General features: G+C 34.9%; 1 protein-coding gene across 1 annotated transcript; it reads right to left on the minus strand.

Annotated features, from left to right (window-relative positions):
• Nucleotides 1-5074: 5074 nt before the first annotated feature.
• On the minus strand, nucleotides 5075-20719 carry LOC117122242 (polynucleotide 5'-hydroxyl-kinase NOL9-like). Its single transcript, XM_033267769.1, has 12 exons — nucleotides 20311-20719; nucleotides 16658-16851; nucleotides 15291-16131; nucleotides 14506-14917; nucleotides 11122-11339; nucleotides 10509-10640; nucleotides 9243-9379; nucleotides 8299-8503; nucleotides 7354-7585; nucleotides 7047-7128; nucleotides 6025-6155; nucleotides 5075-5507 (listed from the first exon to the last, which is right to left on the minus strand). Exons 1-12 carry the CDS (start codon nucleotides 20583-20585, stop codon nucleotides 5376-5378), a joined length of 2991 nt encoding a protein of 996 aa, XP_033123660.1. The 5' UTR covers nucleotides 20586-20719; the 3' UTR covers nucleotides 5075-5375.
• Between the last annotated feature and the right edge of the window lie 363 nt (nucleotides 20720-21082).

Genomic DNA, 21082 nt, shown 5'->3' on the forward strand with positions numbered 1-21082 from the left:
TAACAAACAGAAGCAACTGCTGAATTTTACGCAAATATTATTTACTGGAAATTGTTCTTCTTGTCTATACCACAGTATAATTAAAAAGAAAATACAAATTGTGTTCACACCTAAAATCGGGAAAATTTGATGCATAACAAACAAAAATAATAAGATTGAACTGAAGCGCCTACCCCTGGCATCCCAAGACCGAACCATTGTGTGCCCGGTGAAGCTTATTATAATAGTATTTAAACATGTGTATTATAACGGTTATTGCACGTGTTTGAATATTAATATAATATTTAAACATGTTATTTATTATGGTTAATACACATGTTTAAATGTGGTAATGTTTAGGCATGTGTATTTATAGTTATAATACAAAATGAATACCCTGCCGCAAAATGGACGGTTCTAATTCGCCAACGATTCAAGCACATGGGCTTCTCGTTCGTTCGTGACGTTGTGCACTGGCCATGAGAGCGAGTAATCGTCTGTAGATCGTATGCAACGAAGATACAGAATATCAGTTATAAAATCAATTTAGCATTTGATTTTAATACATGACGAGTTATTCTCTGTTCATAAATTCTAACTGTCAACTAAATATTCATCGCTCGATTTGGAGGCCCTATAAAATAGAGATTTACTACTCTCTGAGCCTAGATTGAAATACATCAGCTGTAAGCTGTAGAATAGCCCCTGGATAGCCGGGAATGTGAGTAAACATTGCTGCTGTACGCCACACGATCATAAAATAAATAGAATAGGCTAGAAAGAATCGTTTTCTTATATTTATTTAGGCCAGCATAAACACCAATACACCATGTCATTTTCAATACATATGTGTATTGAAAATGACCAAAATTACCATCTTTGTTTTTTGACAACTAATAAAATATTGATGCATCTTTCTGGCTAGTATTCTCCAGATCGCTAAGTCACGGTTTTACGTTCGCGAAATTCGTGAAAAAAGTAAAGTAAATCCACAGACGTACAGCTACTGTCATTTTTCATTATGGTCGGATTTTGGTTTAAAACATTTTATGTTTTAAATAATAATATTAGATTCAGAAATTGTGTATACTTTCTGAAATTTGACCATGATTGGAGCAGTTACTGGCTGAACTGTGTGCGATTTTCTCGTACTACCAAGGTCTTGTTTACTCATTGTGAAGGCTCTTTAGGCAGCATGTAGGCAATTAGCAATCAATCATCCCACCCACCAGTGACCATTTCTTCTAAGGGGAAGAATTTCGTCATGTATTTTACGTATTAGACGATAACAGGATATCATTGATTAAATGATCTACCACCCTCGCATCGCAGTAACTACTGTACTAAACTAGGCCTAGGCCTAATGTTTTTGTGGAAAGCCTAAGCTAGATAGTCGTTATGTACCCGACAGTCGGCTGCCACTTGTCTTCAGTTTGCATTCAAAGGGTACACTGCTGCATAGCCAACTGTCGAGGATATAGTACCTTCATTATGACTACTCAAACAACAGAAAAAAACGTCGCATGGAGGTAGCGAAAAATGGAGATCTATATGAAAAAACGATGTATTTCAGCAAGTATTAAAACCCTCTTTTTATTTTAGGCTTTCTTCAAAAAGGCCTACACCTACAGCAGTTGATTTTTTTTTTCTGCAAAACCAAAATAGTTTCATCCATGCTGACTTGCCGAACAGTTAGCGTGAACCCTGACTGAACACTGCAGAATCTTCACATCGAACAACAAGATGTCAGAAAACTATTTTTTCACGCACACACGCACACACTACACACTACACACAGGGAAAACAGTGGAAAGTGCATTACATGCATAGGAACTAAAAATGGGGGGAAAAAAGGAAATTATATTCATTATGTAAAAAGAACATAAAATTATTAAATGTCATTAGGCCGACCAGCCCTCCATAAACTAACGTTAGAATACCGCACTTTGAACCTTTGATATTACAGAGAAATAGGTAAAGTAATAGACAAAGAATTTTTTTCATAGCTCATTTATTATCATCACTAATTAGTAATCAAAATTGTTTACCAGTAACGAGAAACACCGCGTTAGTATAGCGCGTGCCTAGCGATGGGCGCGCGGTAGCGTTATCGTGGCACACAGTATGGAAGCTACCTCTGGACACCCTACTAATTAGCGACTTATCCCTAGTCTAGGCCTACTACACTGACTGACAACTGCTCAGCCTGGCAATGTGGTGGCCTACTAGGCCTACAGTACCAGTAGTCTAATCTAGCCTAGGCTTAAGCCTAGGTCGGGGCCTGGGCTACAGTGGGCCTACTAGGCTAGTACTACTACTAGGCCCTAGCTACGTGCGTAGGCTAGGCCCTAGCCGGGCCCCCTAAAAGACGAGAAACTAAAAAGATTGCGTTTCATTTACTAACCTGTTATGTAGCCTTAAGTCGAAACATCTGCTGGCCTACTAGCCTACCCTGTAGGCCTACAGTAGTGCGAATAATCATCATTATTATTTCCAATATTATCATCACACAGTTCACAATGGAATACATACGATATCCTTCTTAGCTTCCATGATAAATCCTGGAACGTGTGACGGCAGGGCGCGAAAAGTGTAATCAAAGTTTTACGTCAATAGAGGGAGACATTATCTATTATTTACTTTTTATTATCCATCTCAATATTGTAGTACAAAAATTTCTTGGCATATAATTTTGGTAAATCATTTGTTTTTCACCTCAGCTCAACCATGGTGGGTTTTAGGTGGGTGACTCTAGTACATGGCACGAGATGCCTGGAAGGGCAAGTGACTGGGGGCCGGGTAGGTAAAGAATAATATAAAATTATTAAATGTATACATTCATCCAGTATCATTATCAAGTGTTTTTCCCAAAATAATTTTAAATAAGGTTATCGATGAAAGGTGGTAATTGATCGATCGCTTTTAATTCTTTTTCATGAATATTTTCATGACTTCTACTAATCTAGAATTTATATGTTTACAGTGTATCAAATAGTAATCTTTGTTACGGTATGTATAATTATTAATAATTATAAAAGACCCTGGACATCGTCATATATAGGCCTACAAATAAATAATAAATACCAATACCAATAGATACCTGATAGAGATTAGATTGTCAATAAACACTGAATTAACATACTAAACCAAGTGGCGGATTTAAGAGGGGGAGGGAGACTTCCCCCACCCCCAAAATCTTTCAAAATTTAAAAAAATTGAGAGTAGGCATTATGCCATGGAGTAAAAATCATCACAAACTACGAGGCGCTGCTGTTTTGGTTTATTGGCATCTTGATATTTCAAGCAATGAGTCTATGTGTTTTAGCCCTATAGGAAAACTCGTTTGTAAAGGCCGACAGACCTTCGAAATCGATCAGATAATATTTATACATTGTACTCTTTGAATTTAACACAAGTATATGCAGCTACCGTGAACTCTAAACCCTTCACTAAGTACTCAGCTATTCTGAAACTAGGCGGCCCAAGTAATTATCAAATACTGTAGAAGACACTTTGCAAAGTAAAATATTTTCAGTATCCAAAGGAGATGCTGCTGCAGAACTTGTGCAGCTATATGGAAACTACACGTATCAAGTACGGCAATTACCGAAATATTTTTGTGGAATATTCCTCACGTTTAACCATTAAGAGGGATTGGCTGTAGCTTGTTTAAGATATTGATGTCCCTCTTTCGCGGCAAAGTGCCTCTCCAAAGAAGGGAGTTTTCACAATTCCATCCATAGTGCAACGGTTTCAGGAAAACACAGAACCAGTGGTGGCTCTAGGATATATTTTCTGGGCTCGAAGTCCAGAGCTGGGGAAAGGGTTTGAGAGGTTGGTCCCCCTCCCAAATGAGATTTTTTAAGATTAGGAACCTCTGGATGGACAGAAATGACTCTCTAATTGTCACAGACATGTGAAATGGTGCGGGCCAATTTTTATATATTTTTTAGTCCAATTGCCCGACAAGCTCTGTCCAATGGGGGGGGGGGTTTGACCTGTTCGGTGGGGTCCCCTTAAACCCCATGCTGTCCCCCCCCCCGCTGGTGCTGTCACTGCACAGTACATCTCCAAGGCAACTACTGTTATCGAACTTACTCATGTGACTTCAAATGATAAAATGTCCCAACTTTTTGAATTAAATAGCTAGTCTCATCACTATCTCCATATAATTGTATCTCACTGTATATTCAGCAAGTGTATTATTGTCTAGCACTAGATTAGAGTTGACCTGATCAGGGAAATGAACGCCTCTGACTTCCAGGATCCTTCCAACTCAATAGGAGATTACCTGTTAACAGGGGTGGCGCCAGCGGGGGGGGGAAACAGCCCCCATGGGGGGGGGCGTTGGGCCAGTGCTGGCCACCCCGCCAGGGAGAAAATCAAATCTCGACCACGCCCACTTTGGTTTCGTCGGCGAAATCTGACCCTTCGTCGGGGCATCGGCCCCTACATCAAGAAAATCCTACCGCCACCCCTGCCTGTTAAGGGCCCAACTTCGGACAACAGGTGTTCATTTATATAAAATTTTAAAACAAGGATCTCTCTCAATGGCTGTGTACATGTCAACCATTTTCATGGTCAATGAAGTCAAGTGTCTTCAACATGGTGACAGTTAGTGGAACAAGTATAGAGAAATAATTTACCGATTAACTGTGTTAAAGGTATAACACATATCATGATTTTTGTCATAGAATGTTTGTCCATACCTTTTGAATGTACTTTTTCCATTTTAAATAATAATTTTTATATTATCATTATTCTAAAATTAAGGGTTTGTTGTTCGATTTGGTCGCACTCTGTCCTTTTAAACCATTTTATCCGTCCATTTTTTTTTAACTCTAAAATAGGTTCGAAAACTATATTCACCTTTTAACAAAATAAAATTAAATACTTTAACAATTAAGCAATTTGCCGTCTTGTTTTTATCTTAAATTATTATTATCTTATTTTTAAACCAAATGTTTATAAATATAAAATAAATAAATAAAATAAGTTCTTGCAAACTTCATGACTTTGATGAATGCGCCACTGACCAACAATTGATTGAGTGATTGAGTGATTGAAAAACGGCAATGATAAAAGGAAACACACATTTCTCTAAACACTTACTTTTCTAATTGATTACAATAATTTAAGGATAAACATAACACAAATAAACTTTTGTAAGTTCTATTAATGATACAGAATATAACTTCTTACAAAGATAAATTTAAATATAACTACCGTATAGAACTGCTCTCCATTATGCAATTTTATAGCAACAAGACTAAACTATGATCTTATGTACCAAATACCACTGCATGCATTGTCTGACATCATGAACTTTTGCATTTTGCCATCAATAAACAATGGGTTTCTAACATTTTGAGTCATCTTCTGCACATAAGATATTTTTATTTTCTGCCAAACTTAGTCTTCCATCTAAGATTTGGTCTCTTTAGATTTTTGCGCGGCCTCAATGGAGCTGAACCAGTTTCTCTGAATGTGGAGTGTTGTTTTGTATAGGGCACGTCATCTCCCTGCCCCTGAAACAAAAGTGCAAAGATTACATACAGTATATATCCTCTTCTCTACTACTACTAATTTTGTCTACCTTTTACCATTAGCAGCAGGGGTCACAAATTGAGAGAAAGCCACTTCTGGAAATCTGGTTAAGTGAACTTCATTTACTTTACATTAGATTATTTATTTAGTATCCATTCAAATACAATACAATATAAAGTAACAATGACATACAATATACTGTTCAACTTGCCTCAGTCGAATCCAAACTGCCATTAAAATATTGTTCAACTTAGATAAAATTCGACTTACAGATTGTTAAATAATGGAAAACACAACAATTTGGCATGTAAAATTAGATCAACTTAGAAATTATTTGACTTTACAGTAGGCAAAGTCGACTTAGGAAAGTTTAACTGTATGAATAATAAGAGATCAAAAAAAGAAAATTGCATTAACACCTGCAACTATATTATGTTGAAGGTGTTTAGGTAGAGATGTAGGTATGTGTATCTTCTGTCTAAAACTAAAACCACATACCTGTTCAAGTAGTTGCTTAGGAACAGGTATAGTTCCTCCCATTAGAAGATTTACATTGTGGAGCTGCTGCTCAGCAACTGGAGTTAAGATATAGAAAACTTCATTCACAGGATCTATGCCACGAATCACACCTAGTAAAAATAAGATTACAGTAATAAATTTATAAAGTGACAAACTTTTTAGAAAGAAATTTTAATATCAATATATTTATATTCCAGGAAAGTGTCAGAAGGACACTTCTGGTCTTAATAATGATGGCATTACTGCACTACTAATAGAATTTTTTTTTTTATTATTTGATTTCCTATTGGAATATCACAGCAAAAGATTTAAAAAAATGTTTAGTAAGTAAGAGGAAAACAAACTACTGTTAAAACATCTGGAGTAATTCTTGGACACCAAAACAGATTAACTCCCACCCAACCATATAGAAAAGTTCCAGAACAAAGCAACATTCAAAAATGTTAGTTACTTATAATACTTATTCATTTGTAATGTTAATCCTTTATAATATCTAAGGGGGGTAAAACTGTTGTGGCTCGGATTCTTAACCATAAAATCAAGGGTTTAAATCCCTCGCTATGCAAGTCGCTTGTGTCTGTGGGCAAGCAACTTTTTCTACGTTGTCTCTCTCTCCCCCCAGGAGTATCATTCATTTACTCTGGCATAATGCAATTTCAGACAAAAAAAAAACACGTTTCATTTCATTTATTTGTTCAGACAAGTGTCTTGGGCCTCAAAAGCAACAAAATCACAATGACAAAAGTCTGGAGCCCCAGAAAACTAAACTTAACTACATTATTAGAGAGTATATAAAATGAAAGGTTTAAAATGTAAAAAGTGAAAGGCCAAGACAATTAAAATAATAATAAAAAAACACAGATTTCGCACACAATTGAACAATAGATAAAATTTCATAAAAGAATGTAATTTGTAATATGTAAACGGTGTGTGATTGTGTGGGATGTTAGAAATGGTTAAAAATTATGGAAGACATATGGCCCAATAATTGTGGCACATACCTATACCAATGCATTCACATATTGGTGATGATGACAAAATTCTCAGACTATAACCCTCTTCATCTTCAGTTGCCATGGCAACCTGGAAAACAACATACAAATACATATTTTTTTAAATTTATTCCTCAGGTTTTCATCCATGTATATATTTTTAAAGATTTTTCCATCAACCAGGCTAATTGTCTTTTTACTGTTTTTTTTAAAAAGTAAATTATTATTGATTTGCTTCAGTGGGACCCTTCATATCAGCATCACTGATGGGCTACGCACTTAAAACATGAATGAAAAGAATAACATTGAAACCTACCTGCTGAGAGTCTAATGTACACAAACCAACTATACTGGCATTGAGTGCATACAGGATTTGTGATCTTGGAACATAGTAATGAGGGATGCATACCGCCACATCTTTCCACGGTACCACTACAGGGACAATTCCTGATAAGGCTAAAGGATCTACTGGTAGTGGTTTAGGCTGAAGATCAAACAAGGTAGACAGAAGTGCTAACGTTCGCATAGAAGAAGCCTTATACTTTTGGCTAAAATGAAGAGATAACATTACGATTACAATGGATAAAAGATATCAGAAAACAGAGTATAGTATTCCCATGTATGATTTGTACATTGATAAATGAATTTATATTGCATATATTGTAGTAAATGGAAAGAAAATCTATCTTCCACAACAAAACAAATAATTTAGTTTACTTTATTTTTTTTTAACTGCTTTTGCAGATGGAAATTTATGGATATCCAAATATATAAAATAAAAATCAACAAATTCATTAATCATTTATCATTACTTGCTGAAAATTAAAGCAAGTGGCTATGCAATATAATATTATATTATTTATTTAACTGTAACTGGCTCTGGCAATACCTTATTTGAACTAGCACCCAAAATGTTCAAAAATCAGCATCCAATTCCAGATTTTTTTTTATTTTTGATAAGTGATAATGAAGGACAATTCTGCTAAATATCAATGACTAAATTCAATTGCAAATTAATATTTTTTTTTTATCTTGCACACCTTAATATTTGAAAGCTAAATTTTTTTTAACCTATATCCAAAAATTCAATCATAATCTCTCAAATAATACTCAACCAATTTTCATTAAATAAAAAATATACAATTTAAAAATACAAAAAAAAAATGTAATTTTGAATGTTAGCAATTAAAATGTCTGTTAAATGCAATATGAACTTGAAATATTTTTCAAATGAAGCTATTGAAATACTAAAAATTCTTACTTTGTAGATTGTTCCCCATCCACATTCAATTTGAGTAACTGTGCAGACAAACCCAGATCTGTCTCCTTAACACTCCAGCCTTCAGCTGATGAAATATATTCCATTTCCAGTGGAGGTGGGACTGACTGAATAGGTGGTATGAACTGTACAATGTGTGTAGGGTTAGCCATTCGAATTGTGTCAATCAACAACATCAACCCCATGTCTGAAATACAATATTCCTATCATAAAATATGAGATGCACTATTGTTTCTATTCTTTAATTGTCAACATTCCAAATACAGTGGACTTCTCTCTTTTTAGTATACAAATTTATCAATTTTACATTACTTTCATCAAAAATTCATAATTAAAAAATATAATATAGCATGTTTAAAACATTACAAGAGAACATAAAATTTATAATCTTTTATTCCTCTTTACTGCTACTTTTCTTATTATGTTAATAAAATTGTATTTTGTTATATAATTAGTGACCATGCATATTTTTATCATTGATATGTTCATGATATTTTTATGAGATTACAGTGCAACAGGCTTAATCTCAAAAAGCCCATCTCAAAAAGTATCTCCCGCACCCCCCACTCTTTAGTTTGGAAAAGTAATAACAAAAAAAAAAACAAATTTCAAAAAGCAGCCCAGTATAGAATAGCCTTTCCCCAATTAATACAAAAGTAATTTTGAAAAGAAGACCATCTAGAAAAAAATCCCATGGCTTTTATTCAAGTTTCACACTACATTCTTTTTAAATATAATTTTCTTGACATTTTTTATGAAGTTATAATGTTTATTGAAATGTTTTAGAGACTGAATCATGGATCCAAGGATAAACAACAGTTCGTTTCTTGTAGTTTGATCCATGAATTAAATTACTTCTCACTATTTCTAAAATGCTAACCTTACAAGATAATACCAAATTTTTAATAGTTTTTAAACCACCTTACCTGTTGTCCATCCCATTGTGTTGATAACAAGAGAAGTGTCAGCACAAGAGTGTTGGTAGTAATCAAGTACATGCTTAATACACAAAATATAACGATCTGGAAAATCATTCACTTTAACATCGCCAAAGTAACACATCCTTTTCAAAGCACAAAAATTAAATGACAAGGATTATTTTGTGAAAGGAATATAAAAATATGTTTATTAAAAAAAAAAAAAAAAAAAAAACAGCTTAATACAGGTATGCAGGTAGTTAATTTTTTTTTTTTAATGAAATGGCCCAGAAAGATAGAAATACCAGGATGGTGTCTGTTGGGGGCTCGTTTTACCAGCAGTTAAAAGAAAAAAAGAGAGTAAATTTTCCTGGGCATGGTAATAAACTCCATCCAATCAAGTGCTCAGTGAGCAGACTCACAAGAAGAAGGGGGGAATGATCATGTCGGAGTCAACGTCCAAGTCATATAATATGTGGCTTCTTTTTATCCTATCCTCTGTGTGGTCGTGGAAGAATTAGCATAAGAAGTGCCGTGACAAAGACGCTTCTACCATGACCCCTTCCGAATGAGTAGAAACTGTTTAGACACATATAATATTAATATGTTTCTTCTACCTTTTTTGACTTTGTGAAGTGTAATACAGGTCATGACAATAATGTATAAGTATATTAATAACATTATTAATATATTAATTATTATTAGTATTATTATTATTATTACTATTATTATTATTACATTATTATATTATATTATATTTTATGTCAACTGTTGAGCTTAAGCAGAATAGTAAGTGCTAACAATTCATTAAAGCGGCCAAAAAATTGAAGCAAATACTTTTCATGTAATGTCTGCTACTGAACAAATATAAATTTGGCAGTGAAAACAATGTAGAGATAACTTAAATGTTGTTAATGTGCCACCATCATATAAATTTTACATTTAGCATTTATGATTTTTTCCTTCTAGTTGATGACCATGGAATGTGAATTCAGTCTGACCAACATAAATAATGTTACTGCTGAGTAAAGCAATTGTCGCAATTGTCAAAAAGGTTTCATCCAATGACTTTTATAGGGACATTGTTGACATATAAGCTCACTCCATAATTCTTGGGAGATTTAATAGCATACCATTTGGCTTATATATGTTAGTAATAATATAACATTTAGCATTAATGATTTGTTCCTTTTTTTCCCCTTCCGTATGAAAAAACAACGTGACGTAACCAGGCTGCTGTGGTATTGTAATATTCTATGCTTAGTTGATACTAACTTTTCAGGCTGCTTCTGGTGGCAGAAAGGAGGGCCTAAGATAGGCTCAGAGACCTGACTCAAAGACACACATCCAGGGGGTGTGAATTCAGTCTGACCAACATCACATTCCAAGTAATACACTTGCTTACACCTAAAAAAGAGATAAGAATATAAAACAATTTTCAATTGTAAAATTTGGAAATATAAAATATGCACTTTATTAAGAAATATTTGATCACATGTTAATAATGAACGCTGAATTTATTTTAATAAATAAATCAACTGCACCTGGGATCAGATGAAAGTTTAATTAAAATATATATAAATTTATAATCCAGCATTCCTTTAGAGCCACTCTTTATTCTTCTAATCTATACCTCATAAATAGCTACAACATTTACTGGTAAATTCTACTTGGTACATGGTGTGGTAGTTCTGATTACTTTCCCTGTGTGTGCCAAATTTACACAGATGCGGGAAAAAAGTACTACCCAAAATGAACTGCCCCCACCTATGCTTCACGTCGGGAGGTAGTCCCAATCATCCAACACTTTGAGGAGTACTGTAGAAATCACTACTTTGCTCACACCATGTTCTATTTGTATAATATCTTTAATACTCAATGTACTTACTTTCTCAACAGTGAATTAATCAAATATCTGCAGAAAGTAGACTTTCCAACATTTTTCTTCCCACAGGTGATCACTACAGGTGTTTTGTCAGTTGATGATCTGCAGATAGTACCACACACTTCTTCATATTTGGGAGGAGGTTGGAATGTTGTCTGGGAATCCTTGTCTGAGTTGATCAATTGTAGTCCAATGCTGAATGCAATACCAACATTACTTGTCTAATAAAGGAATAAGAAAATATTAACAACTTGAATGATAAATAATGCAATCTTCCTTGCTGGTTCACCTGATGGCATATCTTTATAAGATGCCATTGTCAAACATGCCGAGGATAATAATTGGAAGTGAAGCTATATTTTGTGAGGTTTCTTTATGAATTATAATGATACTATTGATCGTTACAATAAGAAACTACACTGACTGATGTTGACACCTGTCTCTTATACACATCTAGATGTGTATAAGAGACAGATATTAGACTTAATGCTCTTTTCCATATAATAGCTACATTGTCGATATAGCAATCGCTCTACATACTGTAGCATAGCTGTCCCCCCCCCCCCCCGCCCCCACCGGACAGGGATTATTTTGTGAAAGGAATATAAAAAATATGTTTAAATATTCAAAAAAAAAAAAAAAAAAAAAAAAAAAAGCTTAATACAGGTATGCAGGTAGTTATTTTTTTTTAATGAAATGGCCCAGAAAGATAGAAATACCAGGATGGTGTCTGTTGGGGGCTCATTTTACCAGCAGTTAAAAGAAAAAAAGAGAGTAAATTTTCCTGGGCATGATAATAAACTCCATCCAATCAAGTGCTCAGTGAGCAGTCTCACAGGAAGAAGGGGGGAATGATCATGTCGGAGTCAACGTCCAAGTCATATAATATGTGGCTTCTTTTTATCCTATCCTCTGTGTGGTCGTGGAAGAATTAGCATAAGAAGTGCCGTGACAAAGACGCTTCTACCATGACCCCTTCCGAATGAGTAGAAACTGTTTAGACACATATAATATTAATATGTTTCTTCTACCTTTTTTGACTTTGTGAAGTGTAATACAGGTCATGACAATAATGTATAAGTATATTAATAACATTATTAATATATTAATTATTATTAGTATTATTATTATTATTACTATTATTATTATTACATTATTTTATTATATTATATTTTATGTCAACTGTTGAGCTTAAGCAGAATAGTAAGTGCTAACAATTTATTAAAGCGGCCAAAAAATTGAAGCAAATACTTTTCATGTAATGTCTGCTACTGAACAGATATAAATTTGGCAGTGAAAACAATGTAGAGATAACTTTAATGTTGTTAATGTGCCACCATCATATAAATTTTACATTTAGCATTTATGATTTGTTTCATTTTTTCCTTCTAGTTGATGAATGGAATGTGAATTCAGTCTGACCAACATAATTAATGTTACTGCTGAGTAAAGCAATTGTCAAAAAGGTTTCATCCAATGGATTTTAAAGGGACATTGTTGACATATAAGCTCACTCCATAATTCTTGTGAGATTTAATAGAATACCATTTGGCTTATATATGTTAGTAATAATATAACATTTAGCATTAATGATTTGTTCCTTTTTTCCCCTTCCGTATGAAAAAAACAACTGTGACGTAACCAGGCTGCTGTGGTATTGTAATATTCTATGCTTAGTTGATACTAACTTTTCAGGCTGCATCTGGTGGCAGAAAGGAGGGCCTAAGATAGGCTCAGAGACCTGACTCAAAGACACACATCCTGGGGGTGTGAATTCAGTCTGACCAACATCACATTCCAAGTAATACACTTGCTTACACCTAAAAAAGAGATAAGAATATAAAACAATTTTCAATTGTAAAATTTGGAAATATAAAATATGCACTTTATTGAGAGAGAAATACTTGATCACATGTTAATAATGAAGGCTGAATTTATTTTAATAAATAAATCAACTGCACCTGGGATCTGATGAAATTTTAATTAAAATATATATACATTTATAATCCAGCATTCCTTTAGAGCCACTCTTTATTCTTCTAATCTATACCTCATAAATAGCTACAACATTTATTGGTAAATTCTACTTGGTACGTGGTGTGGTAGTTCTGATTACTTTCCCTGTGTGTGCCAAATTTACACAGATGCGGGAAAAAAAAGTACTACCCAAAATGGACTGCCCCCACCTATGCTTCACGTCGGGAGGTAGTCCCAATCATTCAACACTTTGAGGAGTACTGTAGAAATCACTACTTCGCTCACACCATGTTCTATTTGTATCTTACTCAACGTACTTACTTTCTCAACAGTGAATTAATCAAGTATCTGCAGAAAGTAGACTTTCCAACATTTTTCTTCCCACAGGTGATCACTACAGGTGTTTTGTCAGTTGATGATCTGCAGATAGTACCACACACTTCTTCATATTTGGGAGGAGGTTGGAATGTTGTCTGGGAATCCTTGTCTGAGTTGATCAATTGTAGTCCAATGCTGAATGCAATACTAACATTACTTGTCTAATAAAGGAATAAGAAAATATTAACAACTTGAATGATAAATAATGCAATCTTCCTTGCTGGTTCACCTGATGGCATATCTTTATAAGATGCCATTGTCAAACATGCTGAGGATAATAATTGGAAGTGAAGCTATATTTTGTGAGGTTTCTTTATGAATTATAATGATACTATTGATTGTTACAATAAGAAACTACACTGACTGATGTTTGACACTGTGTTGGTCAACAGTTTTTTGATGGTCTGCCAACGCATCTATCTCTGCTCTATGTGAGTGCTCTAAAATGCTATGCTGTCTGCTCATTGCTGGTAGCAGTCTGAGGGGATTGTCATTAAAAAACTATCAAACTGAGAATGTATCACCACGTTGTCCACGGAATCAAATCAACCAATGATCAAAGCGCGGTGTGTTGCATGATTTAATGCATCTTAACACCAAGCCACACCTTTATTAGTATACTTTATATAAATTCCCTTCTATATTTGTGTGTATTACTGTGTGAACCCTTGTAAATAAAACCTTAGTTAAGGTTTATATATTTTTGTATCATCAAGGTGTATTTTTTTTTGGTGCATTTAAAATAAAATCACATAAAAGCAACATACCAGGGGCGGACTTAGGGGGCCCCACCCCCCCCCCCTCCCCTTTTGGGAGGTCAAAAAAAGAAAATATAAAGAAAAAGAAAAATATGATAGCCCAGAACACCTTAAATGTTATTTTCGGGCATCTAGAACACAAAAATTTTGCAGGGCATGCCGCCGGACACCGTAGGACATTGTTGTGTCGATCGGCCCAAATTTCGACCCCCTTTCGGCACCCCCTTATGGACATCTCTGGATCCGCCCCTGCATACTGTATATTAAAACTTACCTGTAGATAAGGTTTTGGCAATTTTGTGTTAAATAAATCTGCAAATTCCTCAAAACAAGACAAGTAACGAGTTAGTCCATCTTCCATCTTCTTAATCCAAATTAAACAGGAGTTACCAAGACACAGTTGATTCAAAATCTCATGTTTCATCTCATCAGGGTTAAAACTGATAGCATCTAACTTATTAGTCAAGTCAACGATATTAACCTTACTCTTCTCCGTGGTTATAGAGAGGGCACTGTGACTTTCTGGAGAGAAAACTGGAGTAAACTCGTGAAGGTTGATCAAACGGTGGCCCAAAATGTTGGCATGACCATAGACAACTTTAATAAGTGCTTTACCATAAAAAGCAAGAACTGATCCGACATGAAGCACAACAAGGCATTCGGATGAGTTTCCTAACTTGTAAAACCTGCAAAACAAAAGTCAACTTTGTATAACGGGTTAGAGAAGAACTACAAAATTCACATGCAGTAGTTGTCATGACTGATCATTGTATCATGCAATCATAAAATACCCAGAAAGACTGAAGAGAAAAAAAGAAAATATGAAATGATGTCACATAATTGAGCATAACTATATATAAGCACACAAGTATGATAACAGGTAAACATAGATTTCTGTAAACATACTAAGGAGGAACATCTCCATTTGGAAATTTAAAAGATGTTTATTACATTGTTGAGGATCATACATTGTTACAGGGACTTTTGAACCTGGAACTACCTCTCAATACTGACAAATTGCTGAGCTTTATGACAAACTTTCACAATTTAAATTCTTACTTGTAATTCAAAGCTTCTGAGAGAGCATCATTCTTAGGTATCTTATCTGAAGTTGGAATTTCTTCATCTACAATCTTGCGTTTGCGTGAAGGAGACTTATGTGTGGATTTTTTAGCTGTTGGTTCAGTATCTCTACTGTTTAGGATGGCCGAAGTGTCCTTTCCAACACTAAAGAACCCACTTCCTTCCAAGTCTTTAGGTGTTGAGGTTCTTAAGTAAATTTGGTCAGTACTGTCACCAATCTTAAGAGACTCTTCCAGCGTAAGTGGTAAATTGCTAGTGTCGTTGATACTCATGGCAAAACCAGAAAATCTCAACTTCATCTTTGCTTTCTTTTTAGACTTTACATCTCTTGGTTTTTTGAATAATTTTGTTTTTGAGGACGCAAGATCTACAACACCAACTTTGCTTGTAGAACAATCAGTAGAATCTAACAAATCACGCCCAATATTAAAATGGAGGCATTCATCAGTTGCAGATGGCACCTGCAAAGTGGGATGACTACCATCCTTACAATCATCATTTCCAGTACTGTCTATATCAATCCAGGAGTTATCTGATGCTTCTTTACTGAAACCTTCAACGACACAAACTTTACCACGAACTGCAGACATAGTGCTGCTTCTATTTGCTTTCCTCCTCCTGTTTAATTTTTTTTTAGGTGATGCATTCTTCTTTTTTTGTACTGGCTCATTCTTTTTGTTGATAAGGACATTTTGAACATTTTGGACAATTCTTTTAACAATTGTTTTTCCCTTTCCTACAGTTTCAGTGTTCTTGGGTTTGGGTCTTTGTTTCCTGTTTTTGGTAGTTTTTCTATTATCATTTTTCTTTTGTTTACCTGTATAACAAAATAAACAAGATATTTTATATTTTGTAAGTGATAACCTATAGTATTGCCCTCTGACACTATTTTTTTTTACTGTATAAATAAAAAAAATCAATCAAAAGACTAGAAAAGCATTTTAACTATACAGTTTTTATTTTTAAAATGTGAATTACCGGTATTGAGAATATGTATCAGAATAATTTTTCCCCCAAGCTTTCTTCCTATCTCATTTTGTAAGTGATAACCTATAGCATTGCGCTCTGACACCATTTTTTTACTGTTTAAATAAGTAAAATCAATCAAAAGCATTTTAACTATACAGTTTTTATTTTTAAAATGTGAATTACCGGTATTGAGAATATGTATCAGAATAATTTTCCCCCCAAGCTTTCTTCCTATCTCATAAAAAAATAAAGGATAAAAATACTGTCTAAGCTTCAAATGTAAAATTTAATATTTGAATTGCATGAAAACCTAATTTGTACTTTCGCCAAGGAGTGGCTATTGTATGTATTCACCGCTAACAAATATGCCATACCTTTGGATGGTTTTTGTGATGAATTAGCACCACTTCTCAGATTGACAACTGTTTTACAATCTACTAATGGTTGCTGTCTCAGGTTCAGTGAGTCTGCAACAGCTTTTACTTGTTTTTTCTTCATTTTCTTGTCCTTCCCTTTCTTTATAGCCTTTGTTTTGGTCTTGTGAAGACGGCTGTTCTTTATTTCATCTCTGAAGTACAAACATGACATGATTCAATACACTGTAGTGTTTAAAATCTGGAAAAACTGCTTTAAACACTAAAAAACTAATTAATTGCTCATTAAAATACAAGTGATCAATTTTCTGGCATCAAAGAGTGTTGGCGTTAGTGGGAGATTTAGCCTCGTTAAGCATGGAGACCCCTCCCTTAATTGGTCACAACTCGAACAACAAAAGACAACATATGTACTTTTTTCTTTTTATTTTCAGCATACTGTACCCTGATTGTTTTTTCCTTGGAGACAGATATAGAGTAGTTTCCAACACTAGCCATGGCTCAACATTTAACAGTAAATTGCATACATTTAAGGTTCCCTAAAATGTGGGGAAATGTTATAAATTGAGGGTAAAAAATGTTATGCATTTTACCATAATTTTGTGTCTAACATAGATCTGTAGATAGTTGGAATGCTTTAGAAAATGCAAATTTTAAACATGTTTAATTAACAGATTTGAATATACATTTCTTTGATGGACATAGTCTTTGTTTGGACAAAAGTTTGAAGAAGATCCATGCAAGGTTAATATGCGCTTTCTTAACAATAACAATTTTTAACAATTTTTATTTTGATGTGCATGGTGATACCCATCAGCACTGACTTCCGATTTGGATAGGTAAATTATTATTTTTTGACACGGACGACCTTGTTGAATAAATGCCCAGGCATTTATTGTTGAGGAGGGCTTTGACGTAGCATTTATTTGTGGGAAGCGTTCATTTAAGGAATGCGTTTATTTATTGGCAGATCTGGGGGGGGGGGTCAGGGGGTCCTGACCCCCCCCCCCCCCCTTACTTGGGAAGAAAAAATAAAATTTAAAAAAATAAAAAATAAAAATTCTCTGTGTACCGGTACAACACATAGGCTTATTTACTGTAAAGAAAGAGAAAAAATTACCTGACAGTTTAAAAAAGGGGAAAACCTTGCATTTTGATTAAAAGACACATTCAGAAGTCGGGAAAACTCATTTCTCGCCATCTAAGAACCAACATTTTCCCGGGGAGGACCCCGACCCCCGTTTTATTTGGGGTTCATCGATTTATTGAAAAAAGAATATATGTATGTATGCAGCGACTCAATTTTTGTTATGTACACACATAGTAGGGATAATAAGAGTGAGAAGTTTACCAGACTGTTTTCAAGTGGAGAAAAACCTTAAGATTTAAAGAATTAAGTCATTAAAAGACACCTCAGAAGTCGGGAAAGCTCATTTCCTGCCATCTAGTGATAACATTTTTCCCATAGAGGACCCCCGGATTTCCCTTCCTCTTTGGGGTTATCCATTCATGGAAAAACGTAAGCAGCTCAATTTTTTATACAGCAGTACACACATAAATAGGCCTATTTACTGTAATAAGAATGAGAAAGTTTACCTGACCGTTTTCAAGAGGGGGAAACCTTGAATTTTGAAGAACTTAAAAGTCATTAAAAGACACCTCAGAAGTCTGGGAAGCTCATTTCCCGCCATCTAAGAATCAAAATTTTCCAGGTGGCGGACCCTGGAGCCCCCTTTTTTAAGTGTTTTTATGAAAAAAAGTCTGACTCCTCCCACCTAAATGTGAACCTAGATCTTAAACAGGACAAAACCGTGTTCAGTGGTGGTGCCATCAGGGAGGGCATTGTTCCCCCGTCTGACAGGCCTGGAACCCCCTGTCATCCGACGAGCGACTAGGTCGCTGGCTCATAAACTTAAAAAATTGAGTGCCAATCCCTACTATTATGGTCTAAAGTACATTTTGGACCAAAATAAGACAAAAAAACCCCCTCCTTGTCAAACCTACATGAGATTTTCTATTTAGGGCCGTCGACCAAGGCTCCGTCGGCTCCTTGGCTCGGACCCCTCTGTCGGACATGTCGGACTCCTTGTCAGCAAATTTCTGGTGCCACCGCTGACCAGGCTGTTATGGGCAAATTGGGTTTCAGCAAAGTGGCCATAATAACTCGGCAAACTGGGTTTCGATAAACCAGTCAGAAATGTAAACACTAGCCTAAGCTAGCTGGGGCAATGTGCCTAGGCCTACAGTAGAAAACTAGTTACACACCTTGGACTAAGACAGGCCAGGCCTAGCCTAGGCCCTAGTAGTTCCTTTGTATCTTAAATGACATTTTGAATGGAGAGGGCATGCATAGCCAGTATACTGGCCTAGGCCTCGACGTTCGTTAGTACCACTATAAGCCCTAGGCCTAGGCCTAAAACAGTAGGCTAAGTACTGTAGGCCTAGGGGTTGCTGGACAGAACGGCAAAAAACCAAAAAGGCAATAAGTCAAAACGGCAATGGGGAAAACGGCCAAAAACCAAAACGGCAACACAACCAGAACGGCAATAAAATCAAAAACGGCAAAAAGTCAAAACGGCAAAAAGCCAAAACGGCAATAGGCCTAAGTCAAAACAGCAATAAACCAAAATGGCAACACCTAGGTCTAGGCCTACTACAGTATGGTTTGGCAAAAGGGATAAATAAAACACTACTAATACTATGCTACTAAGCCAAGGTAAAGAAGCGCGAAAGAAAAGTAAAAACTATAAAGAACAACATTAATAATAAAAGTATAAATAATAATAATAATAATAATAATAATATATCATACAAGTTCAATAGTAAAAATATTGGGGGAATTACAATGTAAACATTTAAATACAGTAGTTGCAACTTCAAAATACAGACAAAATAAGGCTAAACAATTTATGTCATAAAACTTAAAAATGCACGAAAGAAAAAATAATAATAAATAACACTTTAAAGAAGAAGAAGAACAACAACAATAATAATAATAATGATAACAATAATAATAATAATAATAATAATAATAATAGGCCTAATAATAATAATAATAATAATAACATACAATACAATTCAATAGTAAAAAGACTGCAATAAAAGCAGTGAACATTTAATAATAACAATAATAATAATAACAATAATAACATACAATACAATTCAATAGTAAAAAGACTGCAAAAAACAGTGAACATTTAAATAATTAAACCTTAAAATAGTGGCTAAACAATATTATGCCATGGGAAAGTGTAAAAACGGGGAAAAAATAATAATAAATAACACTTTATAATATAGGCCTAATCATGTATGTGAAAAAAGAAACAAAACATACTAACAAAAAAACAAAACACGATTCAAAAAATTATGAACTGCTGCCCGCGCCCGGTGGCGCTTTATTCGTGGCATTGATTTTTGCAGCTTTGCCGTTTTGGTAATGCCTAGGCCTTTTGCCGTTTTGGTATTTTCATTGCCGTTTTGGTACTTATTTTTGCCGTTTTGGTCATTGCCGTTTTGGTTTTTTGTCCTGGCTACCGGCCTAGCTAGCGCTCTGAGGATAGGTCTCTAGGCCTAGCCTAGCTAGGTCTAGACGTACAAAATGCTATTTAATTTTAAGAACGATACTCAATAAAGCATTAATGAATGGTGAGTACCCTAAAGAAGACACTTGTCTATGATGATGTCCTGTTGTTGATCGTTTGGATACTTTCCTCTTTGGTTCATTATCTAGGCCTAGGCCTACAGCAACTGTGTACGACTGTGACTCTGCTGTGTCTCGAAAAGAAGCTCCTCGACCTTCTCCAGCAGCAGAAGTCGATGCCTCCTCAGCAACTTTCTTGCGATGGGAGTGCAGAGGTAAGTTATTATTATTATTAGTTGTAGTAACAACATGATCACCCGCATGGCTATTTCGTCGTTTAGACCTCATTGTGTACGTTTAGAACCAGAACTTGTGTAGGCCAAGCTTTGGTGGTAGGCTAGGCCTCGTTAAAATCACTTCCAATCCCTGCTGCCACATGCGGTCGAATCCGACACGCAAGAATGATTATGGATGTCAACAGCAGTGTGACCACTCACAATTTTTGATGTACCCAATCTGGGTCGAAATTACCCAAGATTCAGCAAAAATTGCCCAAAAATTACCCAAGCTTCCTGAAAATGCATTAAAATTTGAAAAATACGTGTTTTTCGCATGTATAGTTTCCCTTTTAGTTCAATTATAAACCATTTTTTTATTGTAATTGTTTGTGTTATATTATTAAAATTAGGTGATAATACAGATAGAAAAATACGCCCTCAGTCGGCCAGTGTTATCAGTAGATCAGTGATCAAGTTTTATTATGCAATGCATTATTTAGGCAAGATCAATGGCAACACAAATCACAAATAAACAATTCTGAACCCATGTTTATAGCAATTAACAAT

This window comes from Anneissia japonica, unplaced genomic scaffold (genome assembly GCF_011630105.1).
Source record: "Anneissia japonica isolate Jap-2015-1 unplaced genomic scaffold, ASM1163010v1 scaffold287708_len1499824_cov190, whole genome shotgun sequence".
NCBI classification, from domain to species: Eukaryota; Metazoa; Echinodermata; class Crinoidea; order Comatulida; family Comatulidae; genus Anneissia; species Anneissia japonica.

Bases quoted from the DNA above. Each gene is read 5' to 3' on its own strand.
- LOC117122242 (XM_033267769.1), bottom strand. From the start codon at position 20,585: ATGAGGTCTAAACGACGAAATAGCCATGCGGGTGATCATGTTGTTACT. The intron at 11,340-14,505 runs GTAAGTTTTAAT...TTCCTTTATTAG, and splicing joins TGCCAAAACCTTATCTACAG to ACAAGTAATGTTGGTATTGC. The intron at 9,380-10,508 runs GTTAGTATCAAC...TGCTTTGAAAAG, and splicing joins CACCAGAAGCAGCCTGAAAA to GATGTGTTACTTTGGCGATG.